The sequence below is a fragment of the Lepidochelys kempii genome, chromosome 12 (genome assembly GCF_965140265.1).
Source record: "Lepidochelys kempii isolate rLepKem1 chromosome 12, rLepKem1.hap2, whole genome shotgun sequence".
Taxonomy (NCBI): Eukaryota; Metazoa; Chordata; order Testudines; family Cheloniidae; genus Lepidochelys; species Lepidochelys kempii.
Window position 1 is genome coordinate 26,028,171 of NC_133267.1, and position 19,865 is coordinate 26,048,035.

Sequence of the window (19,865 nt, forward strand, 5' to 3'; positions counted from 1 at the left end):
ATTGGGCCAGATTTTCAAAACAACTCCACACACTGAGCTCTCTTGAAAATCTGGCCCCACATGACAAGAAAATTGCTATGTTGCACACCTCTGATTTGCCTGGAAAAGGGTCTCCGTGAAATCAGACATCTGAGAGGGGAAGATTCTGTGGGAGAAGGTCTTAGAGCAGGGGTTCCCAAGTTTCATTGCACTGCAACCCCCTTCTGACAACAAAAGTTACTACATGACCCCAGGAGGGGGGGACTGAAACCTGAGCCCACCCCATCCCTGCCTCCCTGCATGGAGGGCCAAAGCCCCACTGACCTGGGGTAGGGGCAAAGCCAAAGCCCAAGGGCTTCAGCCCTAGGCAGGGGACCTGTAATCTCAGTCCCACTGCCCAAGGCAGAAGCCTGCAGGCTTTGGCCCAAGTCAGTAGGGCTTGGGCTTTGGCTTTGGCTTCCGGCCCCAGCAAGTCTAGCCAGCCCTGGCGACCCCATTAAAATGGGGTCGCGACCCACAGTTTGAGAACCACTGTCTTACAGTATAGCTTCCCAAGTACATGAAAAAAATCATTTTTACACAGCGGTCCTCCATGAACCCATGTCTATCATTCTATGGGTTTGACTTCCTTTCCCCTTCGCTAACAGATTCCAGCATTCTGTTGACTGAATTCACTGCAGCAAGTTCACCCAAAAGCCTATTGTCTTATGCATGCAGCTTATTAATTCACAGAGAAATAACACTACATTTGAATTTGGCTTTTATGTCAGTAAAAAGAAAACAAGTATAGCAATATTAAAAGAAAATATCCAGTGCAAACACCTTTGATGTATAGTAGAGATCAGTACAGTGTTCCTTAGAATAATGTTATAATGCAGACTGCAAAAAACCCCACAGTGATTATAGGAAATGTTATCTGGATGTTGTTTACAGAAGACTCTTTAGCTATGGCACTGAATAATTTTATAGCTAACATTTCCTGTTGAATAGCAACACCTTATTATACATAAAAATCTTAAAACATAAGTATTAATAACACAATCTTTATAATACAATCTTGCATTGAGGACTGGATTTGCAAATTAATGATTAAGTGAACAAACACAAATTTTAAAAAAGTACATTATTTATAAAGGGCCTGATCCAACCACCAATGGGAAGATTCCCAATGGGTTTGGATCAGGCCCGTATATGGAAAGTGTACTATAATTTGAATAATTGATGATAGTGTCCTACTAAATGTTGTATAGTGTATTTCAAAAAAAGGAGTGAAGTACTAATACGGAGACCACCCTGCAGATTTAATACCCTTGCTATTAAGTCTTTGCTGAAAAAGGATACTGGGTTTTGTGCATCAGCTATGGGTGACTTAGTGAAATGCAAATCAGTGAAATTCTGCCACACTGGTTTAAAAGAGAAGACTTTAGTATTTGGATTAGCAACTATAATATAATCTAATCTTAAATCAAGAGATCAGCTAAACTAATTCCTACAGATCCTGCAAAACTGGGTATTTCATTGGCAGGACCCTGCTCCCATTAAAATTAATGGGAGTCTTACATCAGTGGGAGCAGGAGCCAGCCCATTGTCATCACTTGCCTAAATCCTGAAAACCATACATGTTTGTTTGACTAGATGCACCGTGCGCACTGGATTTCAGCTGAACAGGATGACTCCCCGCTGTGCATGAAGTTAAATATGCGCATGTGTCTTTGCAGGATCAGGGATGCAGTGGTGGTGGCATCCAAAACCTTGCTTATGTTCATGCCTTGGTCTTTCAGACAGACAGTAGAATACATAGATACAATACTTTCCTAGGTGGAAAATACCCATTTTACAGTACCTGTTTAAAAACAACATTCACAGTAATGAGACCCTTGACTTTTTTTCCCCTGAAATAGTTAAATTTCTTCAACAATATTAAAAAAGAGAACTCCTAGAAAAACCAACACCTGCTTAGCCTGTAATATGTGTGACTTGATTGTTGCAATCCAGTGAGACCTACAGTTCTGGAGCCTTAACATTCCACCTGATCTGCAGGTTCCCTGCCTGGCAGGATATAGTACATTGAATAGCACCAAGATCTTAGTTAAGAAAGGAAAATCTTTTTTTCTGAGGATAAAGAGATTTTAATACTCCAGGATTGTGCCAGAAATCCCCACAGGCAAGCTTTTCAAAAATGACCAATTAAAACCACTCTGGTGGTCTTTTAAAAATCCCAAAGAGTTCTACTATCTTCCTGCAGTAGCCATTTTTGGAGTGGAAAGGTAACTAGTGAATTGGGAAGAAGGGAGAAATCATGAATCTCTTTGAACATAATGGAAGCATCTTTAGTATTAAATGATGATCCTCCCCTTTACTGTGTAAGCAAAGGCATGAATTATCCATGCAAGATGGTACAGGAGGCAAGGCAGACTTGAGGGGGAGGTGGCTACAGATGCCTCCATTATATGTTCCTTCCCAGAGCTGCTAGACTCCTCTGTTCTTAATTTTGCATTGATAACAGGGGGTGTGACCACATGGAATGGGGAAGAAATCAGGGCCATGCTGCTGTAGGCATCAGCATATATATGGAAAACTTTTGCGTCATTACTGCCCAGCACCTGTGAAAGACATGCTTTGTGGAGCCTACCTGTGGGTCATAGAGAACTAGTGTCAATGGAGGAGTCGGTGTGCTAGCTGAGCTGCCCATGCTGCGGGAATGGGACAAGAACAATGTCATTAATTTTTAAAAATGGATTTCGTTGTAATTTTTTAACCCAAAATGCGTTGAGTTTTTGGTGTCTAGAATCATAGTTACACGAGCAGTGCAGGATGTAAAGATCTGCTGATCCTCCTTTTGCATACTAGTTGCATCTTGGCTTTCCTATCTGTCTCTAGAGGGGGGAAAAAAACTAAACACAGTTGATTTGAACTTAATACACAAAGTCTTCATTTGGCTCCAATCCATAAAGCTCAGCTAACATTTTAAATCTTGGACCCCAGTCATTTAGAAAGTCATAGTCAATATCTGAATCTGAGGATCCTGACTCCAAAGAGCTAAGAGATTCTGCAATGGACTCAGCACCTTCATAGCCATAAATGTGAAGGGTGTCATATGGCAGCAAATCCCCATCATTGTCAGCTTCATCCTTCTTCACCTCAATCATAATTGCCATTTCCCCAGTGCCAGAATTTCCATTTCCTGTTGGCTTCTGGACCTGTGCATACAGGCAGGGCCTAGTCTCCAGGTTCATGCCATTCTTGCGGACAGAGTTGAGCACAGACACGTCGTAGCTGGTGGTGTCCATTTCACCACCACCTTCTTCATCGTAGGTGACAAGCTGCTCATGAATCTCTGCCACATTCTTCCTGAGTACAGTCAGCTCTTTCTTGTGCCTCTTTCTCAGAATGATTAACAATGTGATTACTGTAGAGAAAACATATCCCAGCAGTTGTAAATAAAGGCAAATATAGAGAATTAGAGTAAACCAAACTCAGTGTAGTTAAAATTGAACATAATCTGAAGTTTTTTCAGGAAAAATGCCATTACATTCAAAAAAGAATGTATCTAAAACATTCCTAAAGTAGGTCTGATGTGTTGACAAAAGGGGCCCGTTTTTGCATTCTGTCAATCTGCTTTAGTGTTGATCTCTTCATCTCCTTAGAACTTTATTTTTACAGCACCAGACTGTTAGTCCTGGAACCTGAAGTCCTGTAGTCATGAACACAGAACAGACAACAGCAGTGCAAGCTTTCCCTATGCTGCCCTGTCAATATGCCTGAGCCCTGCCCTGGAGGGTATATCTCTAGCAGAGAGACCATAGTTCATCCTCCATAATCAGCTGGCATTTGACCTCTTTTTTGCTGAGGCTGACTTATGGGTGTGGCGTCGTGATGTGGATATTTGTCCACCAGGAACTGAGTTTGGACCATCCAATCATTTAACATCTAGGCTATCAAACAATACTCACTTTCACCCTTACCAGTCCATGTTAAACTCAAACTGATGACCTAAAGGTGAACAGCTCCATCACCCAGCCAATCCCCACATGTCAGCCAGTTCATGTTAAGCACTATATTAATATTTTTTTAACATTATGCATTCTTATGTCACCCAAGTTACAATCCTGGATACCAGCTTTTCATTCACAATACTGCAATATCCATACATCAAGTACAGCAGCCTATTGTTGCACTATTAATGGGTTATGCAATATCATTTCTATTGGTGTCTTATTGCATTGTTGTGCCCATATGAATTCAGCCTTTTGAGATAGGGGCCCTGTTATTTCTCTGGCTCAGATCTCATGTACAGTTACACTATGCCTAATGGTGCTAAATAATATTAATGGTGAAATTACAACTGCTCCTTAGTTACAATAAGACAACTATTCTCATAGACCAAAAAGAAAGTAAATGCAAGAGTTTACTGAATTTGACTGACTCTCTTAAAATGTTCTTTTTGATCCTGGAAAAGATCACAACTTCAGGTACTTCAATTAGAAAGAACATGTCAAGAGCAGAGTATGCTTGAAATATCAGATATTTACCAAGGATTGTGAGGATGCAGATAAAAATTGCCACCAACGCCTGAATGCTAACTCCAACTTGCTTAGCTGCTTCTTCGCAAAAAGTGAATTCTCCTTTCTCATCACACTTGCAGACACTGATGGAAAGTGTGTTTGTGCTGCTTAGCTCAGGTGTGCCACTGTCTGAGATGATGATAGGTAGGTAGTGGATTTTTGCCCGCTCACGGTTAAACTGTCCATATTTGACGGTGACATTAGCTGTGTTCTCTGGAAAAGGTAATGACATCTAATTAAGTGATAATGTCAGCCTCCTGACTTTCTTTATAGATTACCAATCATCTGGCACAATCCCCTGAGGCTAACTGAGCCTTTAAGGAACCCCGCAAATAGTTGGGTGGGCATGAACAACTCTTTATCTGCTGAAAAAACCTTGTTTATAAATAACAATAGCCCACTTGGACCCATCACAGATTATCTCTAGTTTTCACCTCCTGTTTCCTGGTGCCTCTTTTGCTATATGCTGAAATCTACTGAGGGGATACACTACCGTGATTGTCAACCAATGTGAAGTTGCTATCTTCTGTGGTCAGGGAATATTTGAAGTTAACGCCAGGCAACATTTCATCCTTGTCAGTAGCTGAAATCCTGATTATTACCTATAAAGATTCCAAAGTTCATAAATTTCAGGTATGCAGTGAACACAGTGGTAAAAACACTCCTTATGTAACGCAATAGCTTGTGCTGGGCCTTTCATGGACCATCTGCAGTAAGAGGTTGTGTGAAGCTGCATCACTCCAGAGGGGCCCCCAGAGAGGCGCAGTGCCTCCTGGGGCCTCCTATCCTTTGCAGTGCAATAGGAGTAATTTGATTATAGCCCTCTTCAAAGGGCTGCTTCCTTCCCCCGTTGCATGACTAGTCAGATCCACTGGCTGGTGTGGACGGAGAGTCAGAAAGATGGGTTTGCCTATTTCCTGCTTACGTACTTTTTATGGAGAGAAACTGGTGCAGAGTCTCTATACTCCCCCACAGTAGCAGGTGCTAAAAGCCAGGTAGCGTCAATCCTGCCACACACACAGGAAAGGGATTCTCTCTCCTACTCTGCGGTGTGGCTGTGTTATGGCTTGTAATTAACCATAAAGAGAAAAAACTAATGTTCATTTAAATATCTTTAGGTGGAGTTTTTCTAAAGTGCCTAATGGACTTAGAGCACTAATAACAGTGAATGTCTAAGACTTCTGCTCCTAAATTCCTTGCTTGCTTTTGAAAATCTCCCCCAAATACCGAAAACACACAATACAGCTACTGGATGTATGGCAGATGAATAATCTATATGACATCAATAAATGATATACCAAAAGTATTTCAAAATCAAGTTAAAGATCAAATACTACCCCTGGGTCTGTACACACAGCTCCCATCAAATGGTAGAATCTGGCTCAAAAACTGTAAATTAATGAATATAAATAAAAAACTTACATGTAAAAGCTGCAGCTTGAGGAACCCATGACACCTAAAAATACCAACTCTATTTGTTGGCACACAAATTGGGCGCTGATGAAATTTGCAATCTTAATATTTACTCAAGTATTCGCCTGCCTATGTTACATAGCTCAGGTTTTGCATGTATGAATATTAGGTAGATGGAAAATGAATTGCTGGTAATAACTGCCACCTTGTAGGGTTAACTGAACTGGAATGACTAATGTGCATGCATACTGCTGACCTTCTGCTCGATGGGAGGGAGAGGGACTAAGGAGAGGGATGCTCTGTGTGTGTGTGTGTGTGTGTGTGTGAAGTGATAGGTCTGTATTATAGCAGCAAAAAGACCGAAGTAGAAAAGTTCTGAGGGCTGACAGCTCCGAAATCAATGCAGTCATGGAGTAGCCACTGGAAGCACATGCAGATCAGTATTTAGGATTAGCAAACAGGATAACTCTTATCAAAAGAGTTGTGGTTTAACTTGTGGTTGTAGATATATGGTTAAGTATAAATGGAAACAACCCTCTCATGTATTACCTACCTTTCCTGGTGCAGCATTTTCACACACTTTGGGCTCATAAGGATGAGCAAATTCTGGAGCATTGTCATTTTGATCAAGAACCTGGATATAAACTTGTGTATGTGATTCTATGTCAGACAGTCTATCTGAAATGATAAACATAAAATAATGGGTTTCAGAGTAACAGCCGTGTTAGTCTGTATTCGCAAAAAGAAAAGGAGTACTTGTGGCACCTTGGAGACTAACCAATTTATTTGAGCATGAGCTTTCGTGAGCTATAGCTCACTTCATCGGATGCTGAAGTGAGCTATAGCTCACGAAAGCTCATGCTCAAATAAATTGGTTAGTCTCTAAGGTGCCACAACTACTCCTTTTCTTTTTATAAAATAATGGATGATTTATCATTCAGTTGTCTGCAGACTGAGCCCCATACAGAATTCTTGTCCTGTGCTTTGCATCATTCATGGAACTTCTTCATAATGAGCAAGAATAGTACAGTATATCACACTTTGATGAATTTATGCTCATCCTACTTATTAGATGTGAATTTAGGCCCAGATTTGTTCCTACACAGGGTTGAATGGGATGAGGGGGAGCTGGTTACGGCTCCCTGATTTACTGTGCTGGACTCTGTGTAGGTTGTAACTACCTAGGGGCTGCTCTAAACTATGCCAGCTGTCTATAACCCGAAAGGAATGTATGCCAGTTGAAGATTGCCAAAGTGTAACAAGGAGGCTATTCTCCTTCCCACTTGCTCCTTGGCTCTTATGGCAGGACTTAAATGTTGAAGGGTCTGGCCTGGGAAGTGGTTACAATGGCTCTACATATGGATGTGAGGCGAATTTTGCTCTCTTTGTACTGTGGGAGTATAATCAGGCAAGATGCTTTTTCTATGACTTATGTTAGAGATCCAGGCATAAAGGTTAGTGGTTTTAAGTGATTCATTGCATTTGTACTGAAGGCTAAGTATTAAATCTGGTTTCTGGATTCTAGAGGGAGAAGACTTGCTGAGCTACCTTGAATCTAAAACATACATTGTATTTTACAGAATCTATACTTCACCTTTTAATGCTGACCAAGCAGTGTTCTTGAGTATCATTAAAGTGCCATATTGAAAGTTACATTCACTAAATCCAGTAGAACATAGATAATGTGGATTTTTTCCTCCTCGTACCCTTCAGTTTTACTAGTACTTTGAACTAAGAGGAAATTATTAGAGGTGAAATTGCCTCTGATGGAGAAGTGGGACAAGGCCACTTTAGAGTGATGCTATGCAGGGTTGCTGCTGTCCCAGCAGCTGTGTAGTGGGATTCTGCCATCTTGCATGCTTTGGAGGTTGAGCTCTGTGCCCTTCCTGCAATAAGTAGGTGTGAATGACAATGATGTGGCAGGCTCTGGGGATGCCTCTGGACAAATCCATTTACCTGAACATCCTGGGGAACAGTTGCTATTCCAGACTGCTTGTTGAGTGTCAGCCATGCACTGGCTCAAAAGTATATCTAGCTCAGCGGTTCTCAAACTGGGGTTGGGACCCCAAAATGGGTCGTAACCCTGTTTCAATGGGGTCGCCAGCGCTGGCGTTACACTTGCTGGGGCCCAGGACTGAAGCCAAAGCCTAAGCCCCACCGCCCGGGGCTGAAGCTGAAGCTCCAGGGCTTCAACCCTGGGCAGCGGGGCTCAAACTTCAGCCATGGGTGGCAGGGCTCAGGTTACAGGACCCCTGCCTGGGCTGAAGCTCTTGGGCTTTGACTTTGCACTCCCCACCCGGGGTGGCGGGGATGGGGCTTTAGCGTTGGTCCCTCCAGCTGGGGTGGAGGGGCTTGGGCAGACTCGGGCTTTGGTCCTCCCTCCTGGGGTCATGTAGTAATTTTTATTGTCAGAAGGGGGTCGCAGTGCAATGATGTTTGAGAACCCTTGACTAGCTTAAAGAAACAAGGTATATTCTGGTTAATGAGCTGAGTGAATTTGCATATTAATAACAGTCAAATTCTGAAAAAAGCATACTCCGCTCACTTGCTGAAATACACATTTGTTGGATTTGAACGTTTGCAATGCAAAATCATTCTAAAGCAAACATAGGCACTTTGATCAAAGGGGTGCATTAGCTTGTGTCAAATGTTGACAGGTTTTGTTTTTGGTTTGGCTTTTTTTCCCCTCTTTTAAACAATGATCATTCAGAAGAAATATACTGATTCTCTCCCCCCCCCCCCCCCGCAATGAAACCGGTTTCTAGTTGACACTTACTGTCTGCCATGATTTCTTGGGCTGCCACGGTTAGGTTATGCCAGGCACTGGCTTCTCTGTCCAGAGGCTTTGAGATGAAGATATCTCCACTATTGGATATTTTGACATAGTCCCCACTAGGGCTGGATCTTCGGAGGGTATATCTGTGTTTTATTTAAGAAGGATAATCCTCAACAAAACAAGAATAGTAACAGTGTGTAGCATTTCAGTGATTCATAGCAGAAGGTCTGGAAGTTGTTCAAAATTATATGATAAACTGCAGATCTGATCATTTGCATTTACCATGCGCTTTGCTAACCATTCTCCTCTCGGACTAACATTTTAAACAGCTTCAAACACGTGGCAGAGAAATATTTTCTTCTCTTCCAGCCCTCCTCACCAGATAGAATTTCCCCCCAAAATTACCTGGGCCAGAATAGAGTAATTAGCCCAATATATCTTATGTCAGCTAGAAAATTTTCCCAAATTTGTTGTGTAGATTTATTTATTTATTACTCCTTTGCTGATTTTAAATTAGTTCACTTTGTTTTAATTTTGGAGACTATACATGTCAAGGCAGTAGTTGCAATATAAAAAATTGCAACAGTAATTGTACAAAAACATAAAGTAAGACCTACAGAATTGTGCATTTTCACTTGTCTGCTAATCTGCATAGGCATAATGCGCATGTGCTATCATAGTGACTGTATGTGGTAATTGCATGTGCAAGTGCCCAGGCACTTAACTTTTGTGCAGTTATTGTGTGTGTGTGACTGCACATGCAGATTATGCATTTTTGCATACACAGTTCTGAAAGTTTGGCCAACTTCCTTTAAATTCTCAACATTTTAAAGATATAACAATGTCATTTGCTGGGAACTGATGTAGTATCCAGCATCATTTACCTGATTTTCCGTTTTGCTGCATCAGGATCTACTGCCAAAACTGTGCCAAGTGGGTTTTTTGGGAGGTAGTTTTCTTTTATTTTATAAACATAGGATGGCTGAGAGAAGATGGGAGGCTCGTCAACATCAAGAATTTCAATGGTAATGGCTGCAATGCTCTTTGGCCCACCAGACTTGAAGAAACGCATATTAACTGTTGGATCAGTTGCTTCAATGTCAAACTTGTACTCTTTTATTTTTTCATAGTCCAATGGCTAAATGAAAAGAGAAACATTCTCAGTCAGTAATAAAAATGCTATATATGCAAACTAAAGCACTGTACTGCAATGTGTGATTTGGAAATGCTAGTATGTTGTAACGGAACGAGATTATCAGGGAATCATTTATTCAGTGAATTTCTCCCATTTTATGTGTATTTATTACTTGAGCAGCTTGACTTTTTTCACAAATCTAGTCTTTATTCAAAATTCAGCACATAATTCTCAGTCTGTACTTTTATGTTTACAGTTCTGTGGCTACAAGCTTCAGTCAGAGCCAGCTATCTCTGACCGTAGGCAGGATAGCTAGTCTAAGGTGATCTGAGCTAGCTCCTTTCTTGAAAGGTGAGGCTGAAATCCACATCTCTGCCCTTCCCAACCACATTCATTGAATGCAGGAGATGGGGCTTTCTTGCCTGAGAGCCAAGACCCTTAACTGTAAACTACAGCCAGCAATCCAGCTAATAGTAAACAAACTATACCAGATTCTTATTTCATGGTAGAGGTCTGTTGGTGCCCTACCTACCAAAGAGAGGCTGGCTATGATAGGCCTCTCAGCCAAACTTGCTCACTGTGTGCAGAGTAGATTGCAGCGTTCATGCTACGTGTGAGAGCAATTGAACTCAGGAGAGATTTGGACATTTTGCCACGAGTTTGGAGTGGTGCAATATTATCAGTGCTTTAATGTAGCCAGAAATGCCTGGAAGTAGGCATGTCCAAGAGAGAACAATTTAATCTACAATGAAATAAGAATCCGGTATAGTATTTCTTTTTTGGGGGTGTGTGTGGGAGGGGGGCGGGCAGAATTCCTTTTCTGTATCCTATCAGCACCATACCTTCGAGTGCTGTCTTGTTTGCTTTTTTTAAAAGCTGCATATTTAGGGCAGTAGGAATGCTGCAAATTTCATCTCATGCCTTGCTGTAACTTGAACTCACTAAGGCTATAAAGTGTGTATATTCAGGATTCCTACTGCAAAGCTTGGATCTGACCTAAACGTTGGAGAGAGATTTCACAGCCTGCACAGGACTCAAGAAAATAAAACAACATCTCCAAACAGCTGTGAATGTTGAGATGCTCATAATCTCTGAGTTGGTATTCTGTCCGAAGCATTCAAAAGCCATGTAACAAGTCATCAGAATCATGAGATTTTGAGAAGTAAAAAAATGTGGGTATATTTCTTTGTCTTCTCATTTTGTTTTTAGGGTTCACATTTTCTTTTTTTCCCTTTTTCAACCATAAATGCTAGAAACCTATTTTTTTAATGAAATCTGAGATTCTCCTGCAATCACATTACTGTAAGAGCTGAGGCTTTAAGAAAAACACCAACCATCCCTAATTTTGAAGGTTGAGTCCATCTCTACCTTGTAGATAGTGTAGGTGTAGACAGCAGTGTTTGAGATACCCAGTATTCCTCATATAATACACTAATCTGAAACATGCTAATTAAATAGTGATAAAGGTGTTAAACTTATGACTGGACATAGTGGTAGAGACAATGGCCTTGAAACTGTTACATAAGCATTGACGTTTTGCCTTAGAGGACAGTGCAAACTTATCTCTGAGACAAAAACATGGGGACAAATTCATTCTTCTGGAAACTCCACGGATTCCAGTGAAATCGCATCATGGATGACTCTTGTCCATTATGAACTTCAAACAATGAACTGAGCCTTTAAGTAGTTCAAGTCCCGACTCCCCTTTTCTCCCACCCCTACCTTCTTCCAGATCATGTGCTCGAGCAGGTGAGGAAGAGTCATGCCTGCTTTGTAATATAAGCAGCAGCATTTTCCCCACAGTGGGAGAGGCCTGCAGGGAGGAGGAGATGCTTGGAGACCTGGGGAAGAGCAGCAGTTTGGTGGAGGTGTGTTGGGAACTGCGGTACTAGCGGCTGTGCCTTTAAGGGCTGAGCTTCCCGGATAGCATTTGGGTGGGGCTTTGTGAAGCTCTTGTTAAACTCAGCCAATTAGAAACAGACTCAGAATAAATCACAATAAATCTTGCAAGCACTCGCCACTTTCAGCACTGTGGGATCACTGAACACCACAGAAAGAGGCCATGGAGGAGGCCTAGTGACGAGGCCAATGTTACCAGCTCTTACGATTTTTATGAAGTCTTTGTGTTTAAGACCCTGATGCTGGAATAGAGGGATCTGAGAATCTCAGCTTCATTTAAAAAAAAAAAATTCTAGTCCTGTTGACGACAAAGAAAAGCTTGAAAACATGAAGTGTGTATATATAGTCAAACAGCTCAGGAACCAGGAAGCAAATAAAAACAGAACTGAATTTATAATATAAAGTAGTATCATGATTTTTTGGGGGGGCGGAGTCATGATTTTTGAATTCTTGGGGTTGGTAGTGCTGAAGCTAATGATGAAATATCCCTGATACCAGTGACGCAGGTTTGGGAGCTTGAGGGCAGGGTTTTGGGGAAGGCCCAGGCTCGTGGAGCCCCTACCACAGTACCTGGAGGTAGTGTGAAAACCCTCCTGTTTGCAGGGGAAAGGGTGGGAAAGGCAGTGAAGACTCCGGGAGGACAAAGTGCTATAAAACTTAAAGAAGGGAGAGGTAAAGAGATTAACTAGAAGAGTTTGAATTTTTCACTTCATTTGGACTTTGACCCCAGAAGGGGGTCAGGAAAGTCAAAGCATTGAAATTACTGGCCCACCAAGCTATCCAAATACCTAAGGACAGGGGAAACTAAGACGCCAAGCTGAGGGGAATCTGAGGTGTGCAATCTGGCATCTGATCAGGTAAGTCTCCATTATACACTGTGTGGGAAAATGAGTTTTTTATCCTACTAATACCGAATCAATGCACTTAATATGTATGTTACCTTGAAACTAAAAAAAAAAAAATTGGATTTTTCTGTTCCATATTGTTTTTAGAGTATAGCTTGCCTAGATATCAATTGTCAACACAACAAACAACACATTTTTCTTTGTCACTAGGAATTGTACCTTCTTTGGCTTAATTATTCCTTCGTTGGTGAATGCATTTGGTATAATTTCAAAGGTATCTCTATAGTGTCCTCTGACAAAATTATACTTCGTGTTTCTGTTTTGTGGCTCATCAATGTCTTCTACTTTCAATCTGCCGACTTCACTTCCTACTCGAATGTTTTCAGGGACTTTAAAGTGGAACGATTCTGTTTTAAAACAAACAAACAAATTTAAAAACCACAGCCCCCTAAACACCACACATTCAAGTGAGAATTCTGTTAATCAATTGTTCATCTCAATTTATTTTTAGTAACAAGAACATAATTTCACAGAGAATACTGAGATTTGTCCCTGCAGACAAAGTAAGTTTTTAATTTTAAAAACTGCATTGATGCTCAAAAATGTCAAGATACCACTGAATGGATTTATTCTGCCCAGGATGTGCATCACAGCTTAATTGCAAAATTCAGGGCCTTTAATCAAACTTAAGCATACAGTGCTGGGTGGGGGGTGGGAAATGAGGAATCGGGAAGGGAGGAAGTTCTAATCATTTCAAGAGATATTTTAGCAATTTTTATAAAGAAATAAATCTTGATTGGATAAACTCTGATGAAACCATTTGTTTTAATCATGCCTGTTCGTGCCTTTCAAACAAAAAATCACTCTCACAACTTACGCTGTTTAAATGTTGGGAAGTTGTCATTGATGTCGGATAAAGTAATGATGACTGTAGCAGTGCTTGAATCCCCACCGTGAAGCCCTGGAGAATCTTTTGCTTTAACAACAATTTCGTATGTAGACTGAGTCTCTCTGTCTAAATCAGCTGTGGCTGTAGAAATCACTCCTTTAAAAAACACATTAAAAAGGATCAGTTTGTGATGTTACGCCCCATGTTCCTCATAGAAGTATTGTTATGAGATGAATATGGCCAGGGCCGTCCCTAGCAATTCTGGGGCCCTACGCAGCCCCGCCCCCAGGGAAAGGGGTGTGGGGGAGGGGAGGAGCAGGGGGCAGGCCCCAGGCCTCTGCGGAGGGTGGGGCTGTCTTGGTGGCTAGGGGGGAACCACTCACCGGCGGTGTGGCTGGGGCTTGGTCGCTGCACTTCCCGCGGCCGGTGAGTGCAGGCCCAGCCTTACTGCAGTCCTCAGGGGGCTGGGGCTGGGGCTGGGGCTGGGGCAGAGCAGGGACAGGAAAAGGCGGGGCTGGGGCGGGGCGGGAAAAGCTGGAGCAGCACACAGCTGCGCAGGGCACCAGGAAATGTGGTGCCCCAAATTTTCTGGTGCCCTATGCAGCTGCCTACTTTGCGTATGGGTAAGGATGGCCCTGAATATGGCACAACTAAGATATGTTTTATGCAAGATGGGTCATGTGAGGTTTATTGGAAAGGTTATGACTTACTGAATGTGATTATCCAGTTTGTATGAATGTATCATTTCTGTGTCTGAAGTTAGAAATATTGACTCTGTAATAATTACAACTGTGTTTTCACCTGGGGAATGCCCACCAGACAGTATGCAAACAGCCTGGATGGGCCATTAGGAAGGACAATGAGACTTTGAAGATACTACTCTAGCCTCCTTCCTGAGAAGTTTCCTGGGAGGCTGCTTTAACCCTGCAGGGTCAGGTGATCATGTCACCTAGTTCTGGACATCATTTTGGACTTCTGGTATTTTTCCATTAGAAGAGGTGGGGGTCAAACTAGGAAACAAAGGATTCCTGCAATGTGTAAATCCTATTTAAGGCTGGGGAATGAGTTAATCTTGGCTCGTCTCCACTGCCTCTCTCCCCAAGAAGGAAGACTGCTGAAAACACCAGAAGAAACAAAGGAATTAAGCTGCGAGGGTGGGTGGGACAGCAGCTGAGCCCAGGTGAGAAAGGTCAGCCTGTGAAGGGTATATGAGGAGATTTAAGCTGAAAGCAGTGCAGTTTACCTTCAAGAAACTCTACAACCTGCATAAAACAACATTTAGTGTGAGAAATTACTATTTGTAGTTAATTTCTTTAATGCATTAAGCCTAGTTGGCACATTTTGTTTTATTTGCTCAGTAATCTGCTTTAATGTTTTCTATCCCTGATAATCACTTAAAATCTACCTTTTTGAAGTTGTTAAACTTTTATCTTTTTGTTTATTCTAAAACCTGGTTTGTGTGATTCATAACTAGGGGATGGGGGAGAACGAATTTCATGAGCTTACGCTGTATAGATCTCCATACAGTGGAAGACCATATAATTTTGGGTTTATACTCCAGAAGGTGTGTGCACTGGAGTGCTGGGCAATTCCCCGAGCTGAGTCTTTCCACACACTGCTGATTGCAGATTCTGTGTGGTTCTACAGCTGGGTGTGTCCCGACTGGGGGTGTGTGTGTGTGTGTGTGTGTGTGTGCGTGTGCAGCAGGACAGGGTGAGGGAGCCTTGGCTGGTGGGCTCACTGGGACCCCAATATATCAGGTGGCCGAAGTGGGGGGTCCAACCTGTCACATTTATTCTAGCATTTTTCACTTCTTGGCAATCTTCTGTTAGATGTCCCTGCGTGTACTTCTGCTGTTGGCTTTAAGTAGCGTTTTGGCTATTGCTTCTAATGCTGTGGTTAGAAATCTGATTTCTAAATGATGGGATGTTTTGTTTATCTCCATACACTATTTTGCATTTTTGAATATTTTGATTACAAAGCCACAAACACTGGCTAAATAGTATTCTCCTATTATAGATATCCTTTGTAGAGGTACTGCAGCTGGAAAAAGTAATGGATCCTTGCACAGTGTACTGCTGGGAATAACGTTACTGGTTTAAACATGTACATCTAATAGCCGGGTTTATTGTATGATGAATGAATTAGGAAACGCTCAGGTATTTGGGAGTAAGGGTAAAGCCCTTTAAAGTGTGTACATGTACTCTGTAGAAGCAATATTTTATGTACATCTGGATATAATCAGGCTCATGCGCTGCCCCCTATTTCTACTTAGCATGGGAATAATCTGAGGTGTGGCTGGACACAGAAAACATTGGCAGATCAAGCACGTTAACGTGTAACAATAGCTCCACAAAGGTCCTCGAGGGCTTGCAGAGCAAGGTCTCCATGAACTTATTGGAGAAGTCAAGTTCAGTGCTATGCTGCATGCATGTACATCCAGCCAAACTATGGTGCCATGGCTTTGTACGTGAATGCATCTAATGTAACAATGGAAGTCGTGGCATTCAACAAATGATGCAGCCTTTTTCTCTAGTGGAGATCAGTTGACTGTGGGTGGTGGAAAAAATGAGTGCTGTACGCTATCTCAAAAGGTGTCTGGAAAAGCTGTCAGACTTCCTTTTTAATTAATCTATAGACACAACCTCAGCTTGAAGCTGCTATTTATATGCATAAAGATTCTGGGAAATGGTAAAATTCATTTACATATTTCAAATGTATTTCTATAGTTTGAATATTTATAGGAACCCTCCTGCTGTACTATATCATCAAAAAGGTGACCATTGCACTTATTGGAAAAATTAGTGAATCTATGCCTTGTAATTGGTATGAAGACGGTGGGAGCTAACTCTCTGCCCCATATAGCAAACAGCATGATGGTAGACCTAAAATAGAGGTAAACACAGTATTTATAAAAGTTAACTACAATCCTGAGTGGTTTTACAAAGCTCCAGTAAGGCAGACAATGACTAACTCAATTGTCAGTGCTTAAGGGCCAAATCAACTGCTGAAAGTCTACCTGTTATCCCCCCAGTGAGATGCATAAACTGGATTAGTTGGGTTCAGGGGTCCCAGGACAAAGACACTTGGACACAGATGAAAGGATTGCCTCTCTATGAGCTCTTCAGGGGGAGACAATGAAAATCAGACTGAGATGGGGGCAGAGGCTGGAGAGGTGCAGACACTTGTCCTGGGACAAACTTGCACATTTAGGCAAGTAAAGATTTACGGGAGATAACAAAAGCCTATATGCATACTGTGTTAACCTTTTCCCTCTCTGTTACGTTCCTATGGATACGTTATTAATACTTTTGTTTTGAAGAGGCTGTTCTCTGTCACTGCATTTACCAGCTGGTCACAGCTGCCAAAGGGAAATCTGTAGCAGAGGACTCCTGGGTGGCAAACAGGGATACTGTGACATGAGGACCCTGTCTAAAAGTGGGGTTATTTGTGGGATTCCACCCTGAGAGAAATACAGGCATGAGCCTGTCACTTAGTGATGCCCATGGAGAGATTGAATGAAGGGTCTAGGATACAGCCACCCCTTGCCCTATAACAGGTTTAAGAATTTCAGTGATGTACAGTATTTCTGTGCTATCTTGTTCTTATTCCTGGTCAGTGGCATGAATGAGCTCACTCAGAACAGAAGTTGTTGGCTAAATTCAGCTCAATTCAGCCTTGAGCTATACTGCCTTCGCTGCACCTGCCTTCACCGGGGAAAACTCACCCCTTTACCTCCCCCCCCCCCCCCAGCAGTTAGCACACAAATGTCTTTTGGTTTTTCAGTTCACTTTTACATTCCTAAATTATACAGACATTGACACTTTGTCACTGTACCAGAACAAAACCTCTCTGTAAATACATACATTCTTGCTGATGACTAAACTTCCAACTCCTTCTCCCACTTGGCTAGAATGATAAAGGCTTAAACGTGTGACATTTTGTAACGTATATGGTAAAAGTCGAAAAATGTGTGTCATGCCTACCAGATTCATCAACTGTGAAATAGCGCTCTCCTTGAATAACTTGGTATATAACTGTGGCATGACCTGCAACTGTTGGGTCATCAGCATCCACTGCTGTCACTTTGGTGACTGAAGTTCCTAGAGAAGGAATTATCAAATGATACATTTTACTAAAAATCCCCTCTGTTAAACAGAAACATAAGGAGAAATGAGTAGTCAAAGAACTTACCTACTGGTGACATTTCTGGGACAGAACCATTGAATGCTTTTTGTACAAACACAGGAACATTATCATTAACATCATAGACTTTGATGATAAATGTGGATGGTGGCTCCAGTTCCTTGTTGGTTGTTCTGTCAATACAGTGAGCTGTCAGATTATACTCTGATTTCTTTTCTCGGTCCAGCCTCTCAAATGCATACACATCTCCGGTGTCTTCACGGACTTTAAAGATGCTGTTGGCATATTCCCCCTCAAGAACATACATAGCATTCTTCTTCCTTGCACTTGATGTGATCTAGAAAGCATAGTTGAGGGAGTTAAAAGTGAGTTTTAAAATCTGAAAACAGAACACTTTAAGCCTGGAGGTGGACATAATAATCACACAGATAAATTCAACAACTAGCTAAAGCCATTACTTTAGTTCATCTATAAATAATTTGCAATTGCTGGTTTGCACAAATCAAGTATAAATTAGGGAATTCCTGCCTCATTTTCCCCTTTGAAGGATGGGCAGTGTCATAAATATAAAGGGAAGGGTAAACCCCCTTGAAATCCCTCCTGGCCAGGGGAAAGCTCCTCTCACCTGTAAAGGGTTAAGAAGCTAAAGGTAACCTCGCTGGCACCTGACCAAAATGACCAATGAGGAGACAAGATACTTTCAAAAGCTGGGAGGAGAGAGAGAAACAAAGGGTCTGTGTCTGTCTGTATGCTGCTTTTGCCAGGGACAGAACAGGAATGGAGTCTTAGAACTTTTAGTAAGTAATCTAGCTAGGTATGTGTTAGATTATGATTTCTTTAAATGGCTGAGAAAAGAATTGTGCTGAATAGAATAACTATTTCTGTCTATGTATCTTTTTTGTAACTTAAGGTTTTGCCTAGAGGGGTTCTCTATGTTTCTGAATCTAATTACCCTGTAAGATATCTACCATCCTGATTTTACAAGGGGGATTTCTTTATTTCTATTTACTTCTATTTTTTATTAAAAGTCTTCTTGTAAAAAACTGAATGCTTTTTCATTGTTCTCAGATCCAAGGGTTTGGGTCTGTGGTCACCTATGCAAATTGGTGAGGCTTTTTATCCAACATTTCCCAGGAAAGGGGGGGTGCAAGTGTTGGGAGGATTGTTCATTGTTCTTAAGATCCAAGGGTCTGGGTCTGTAGTCACCTAGGCAAATTGGTGAGGCTTTTTACCAAACCTTGTCCAGGACGTGGGGTGCAAGGTTTTGGGAAGTATTTTGTGGGGAAGGACGCGTCCAAACAGCTCTTCCCCAGTAACCAGTATTAGTTTGGTGGTGGTAGCGGCCAGTCCAAGGACAACGGGGGTAATATTTTGTACCTTGGGGAAGTTTTGACCTAAGCTGGTAAAGATAAGCTTAGGAGGTTTTTCATGCAGGTCCCCACATCTGTACCCTAGAGTTCAGAGTGGGGGAGGAACCTTGACAGGCAGTTATCCAATTTACAATCAGAAAGGCGACATTTATATACACCCAGAAGTGCACCACCAAACTTTACAGTTGGGTTTTTGAGGCCATTTGATGCCTATATCGCTTTTCCACTATCACCTCTTCCTAGCTACTCTTTTTATAAGTTCAATCCAGCTATTAGCAATATACATTGTCCCACTAAAAATGGCCTGAATTTTCAGACCTAAATGCGGAGACTGGAAACGCTCACCAGTTTTGTTTTTCCAATAATGTTGTCTTATCCCAAGTCTTTCAAAAGTGACTAATGACTTTCTGATTTCCAGAAAGTGCCTAGGACCCACCCTCTGAAAGTTTGGCCCTCTTTTTAATAAGGTTTCCTAAGCTATCATTCGAAATCACTAGTTAATTTTGAAGATCTAGGCTTAAGTTTCTTGGTTTTAATGCCATTTTTGTAAACCTTACCCAAATGTTGAACCAGAGCAAGTATGTGACATTTCAACTGACAAAATAAATGGACTTGATGAACAGTTGAGGATTTTTATAATTTCTGTAATGGAAATATTATGCAAACACTCAACTTCGGATTGCTATGATCATTAGGCACGTGTTCCACTTATCACAGATTTTGGATCATGGGGTCAAATCCTGACCCCAGTGAAGTCAATAGCAAAACGCCCAACTGGGTCAGGATTTCATCCATGGAATCCAGGGCCCCTTGGAGTGGTGGATCATCTGTCACATCCTGGTATTAAT

At 41.7% G+C, this 19,865-nt stretch overlaps 1 protein-coding gene and 1 long non-coding RNA gene across 3 annotated transcripts in view; one reads left to right on the forward strand and one right to left on the reverse strand.

Moving 5' to 3' along the window:
• Positions 1 to 19,865, forward strand: part of LOC140896331 (uncharacterized) — a 497,972-nt gene that overhangs the window by 41,509 nt on the left and 436,598 nt on the right. The gene's annotated exons all lie outside the window — the stretch shown is intronic.
• Positions 723 to 19,865, reverse strand: part of CDH5 (cadherin 5) — a 56,572-nt gene continuing 37,429 nt past the window's right edge. The window contains exons 3-12 of the mRNA XM_073307948.1: positions 17,696 to 17,984; positions 17,488 to 17,604; positions 13,490 to 13,657; positions 12,832 to 13,019; positions 9,618 to 9,871; positions 8,734 to 8,876; positions 6,511 to 6,635; positions 5,038 to 5,146; positions 4,512 to 4,757; positions 723 to 3,388 (exon numbers count right to left, since the gene is read on the reverse strand). Of these exons, the coding sequence (XP_073164049.1) occupies positions 2,895 to 3,388; positions 4,512 to 4,757; positions 5,038 to 5,146; positions 6,511 to 6,635; positions 8,734 to 8,876; positions 9,618 to 9,871; positions 12,832 to 13,019; positions 13,490 to 13,657; positions 17,488 to 17,604; positions 17,696 to 17,984 (2,133 nt within the window). The 3' untranslated portion in view covers positions 723 to 2,894. The remainder of the gene's footprint in view (positions 3,389 to 4,511; positions 4,758 to 5,037; positions 5,147 to 6,510; positions 6,636 to 8,733; positions 8,877 to 9,617; positions 9,872 to 12,831; positions 13,020 to 13,489; positions 13,658 to 17,487; positions 17,605 to 17,695; positions 17,985 to 19,865) is intronic.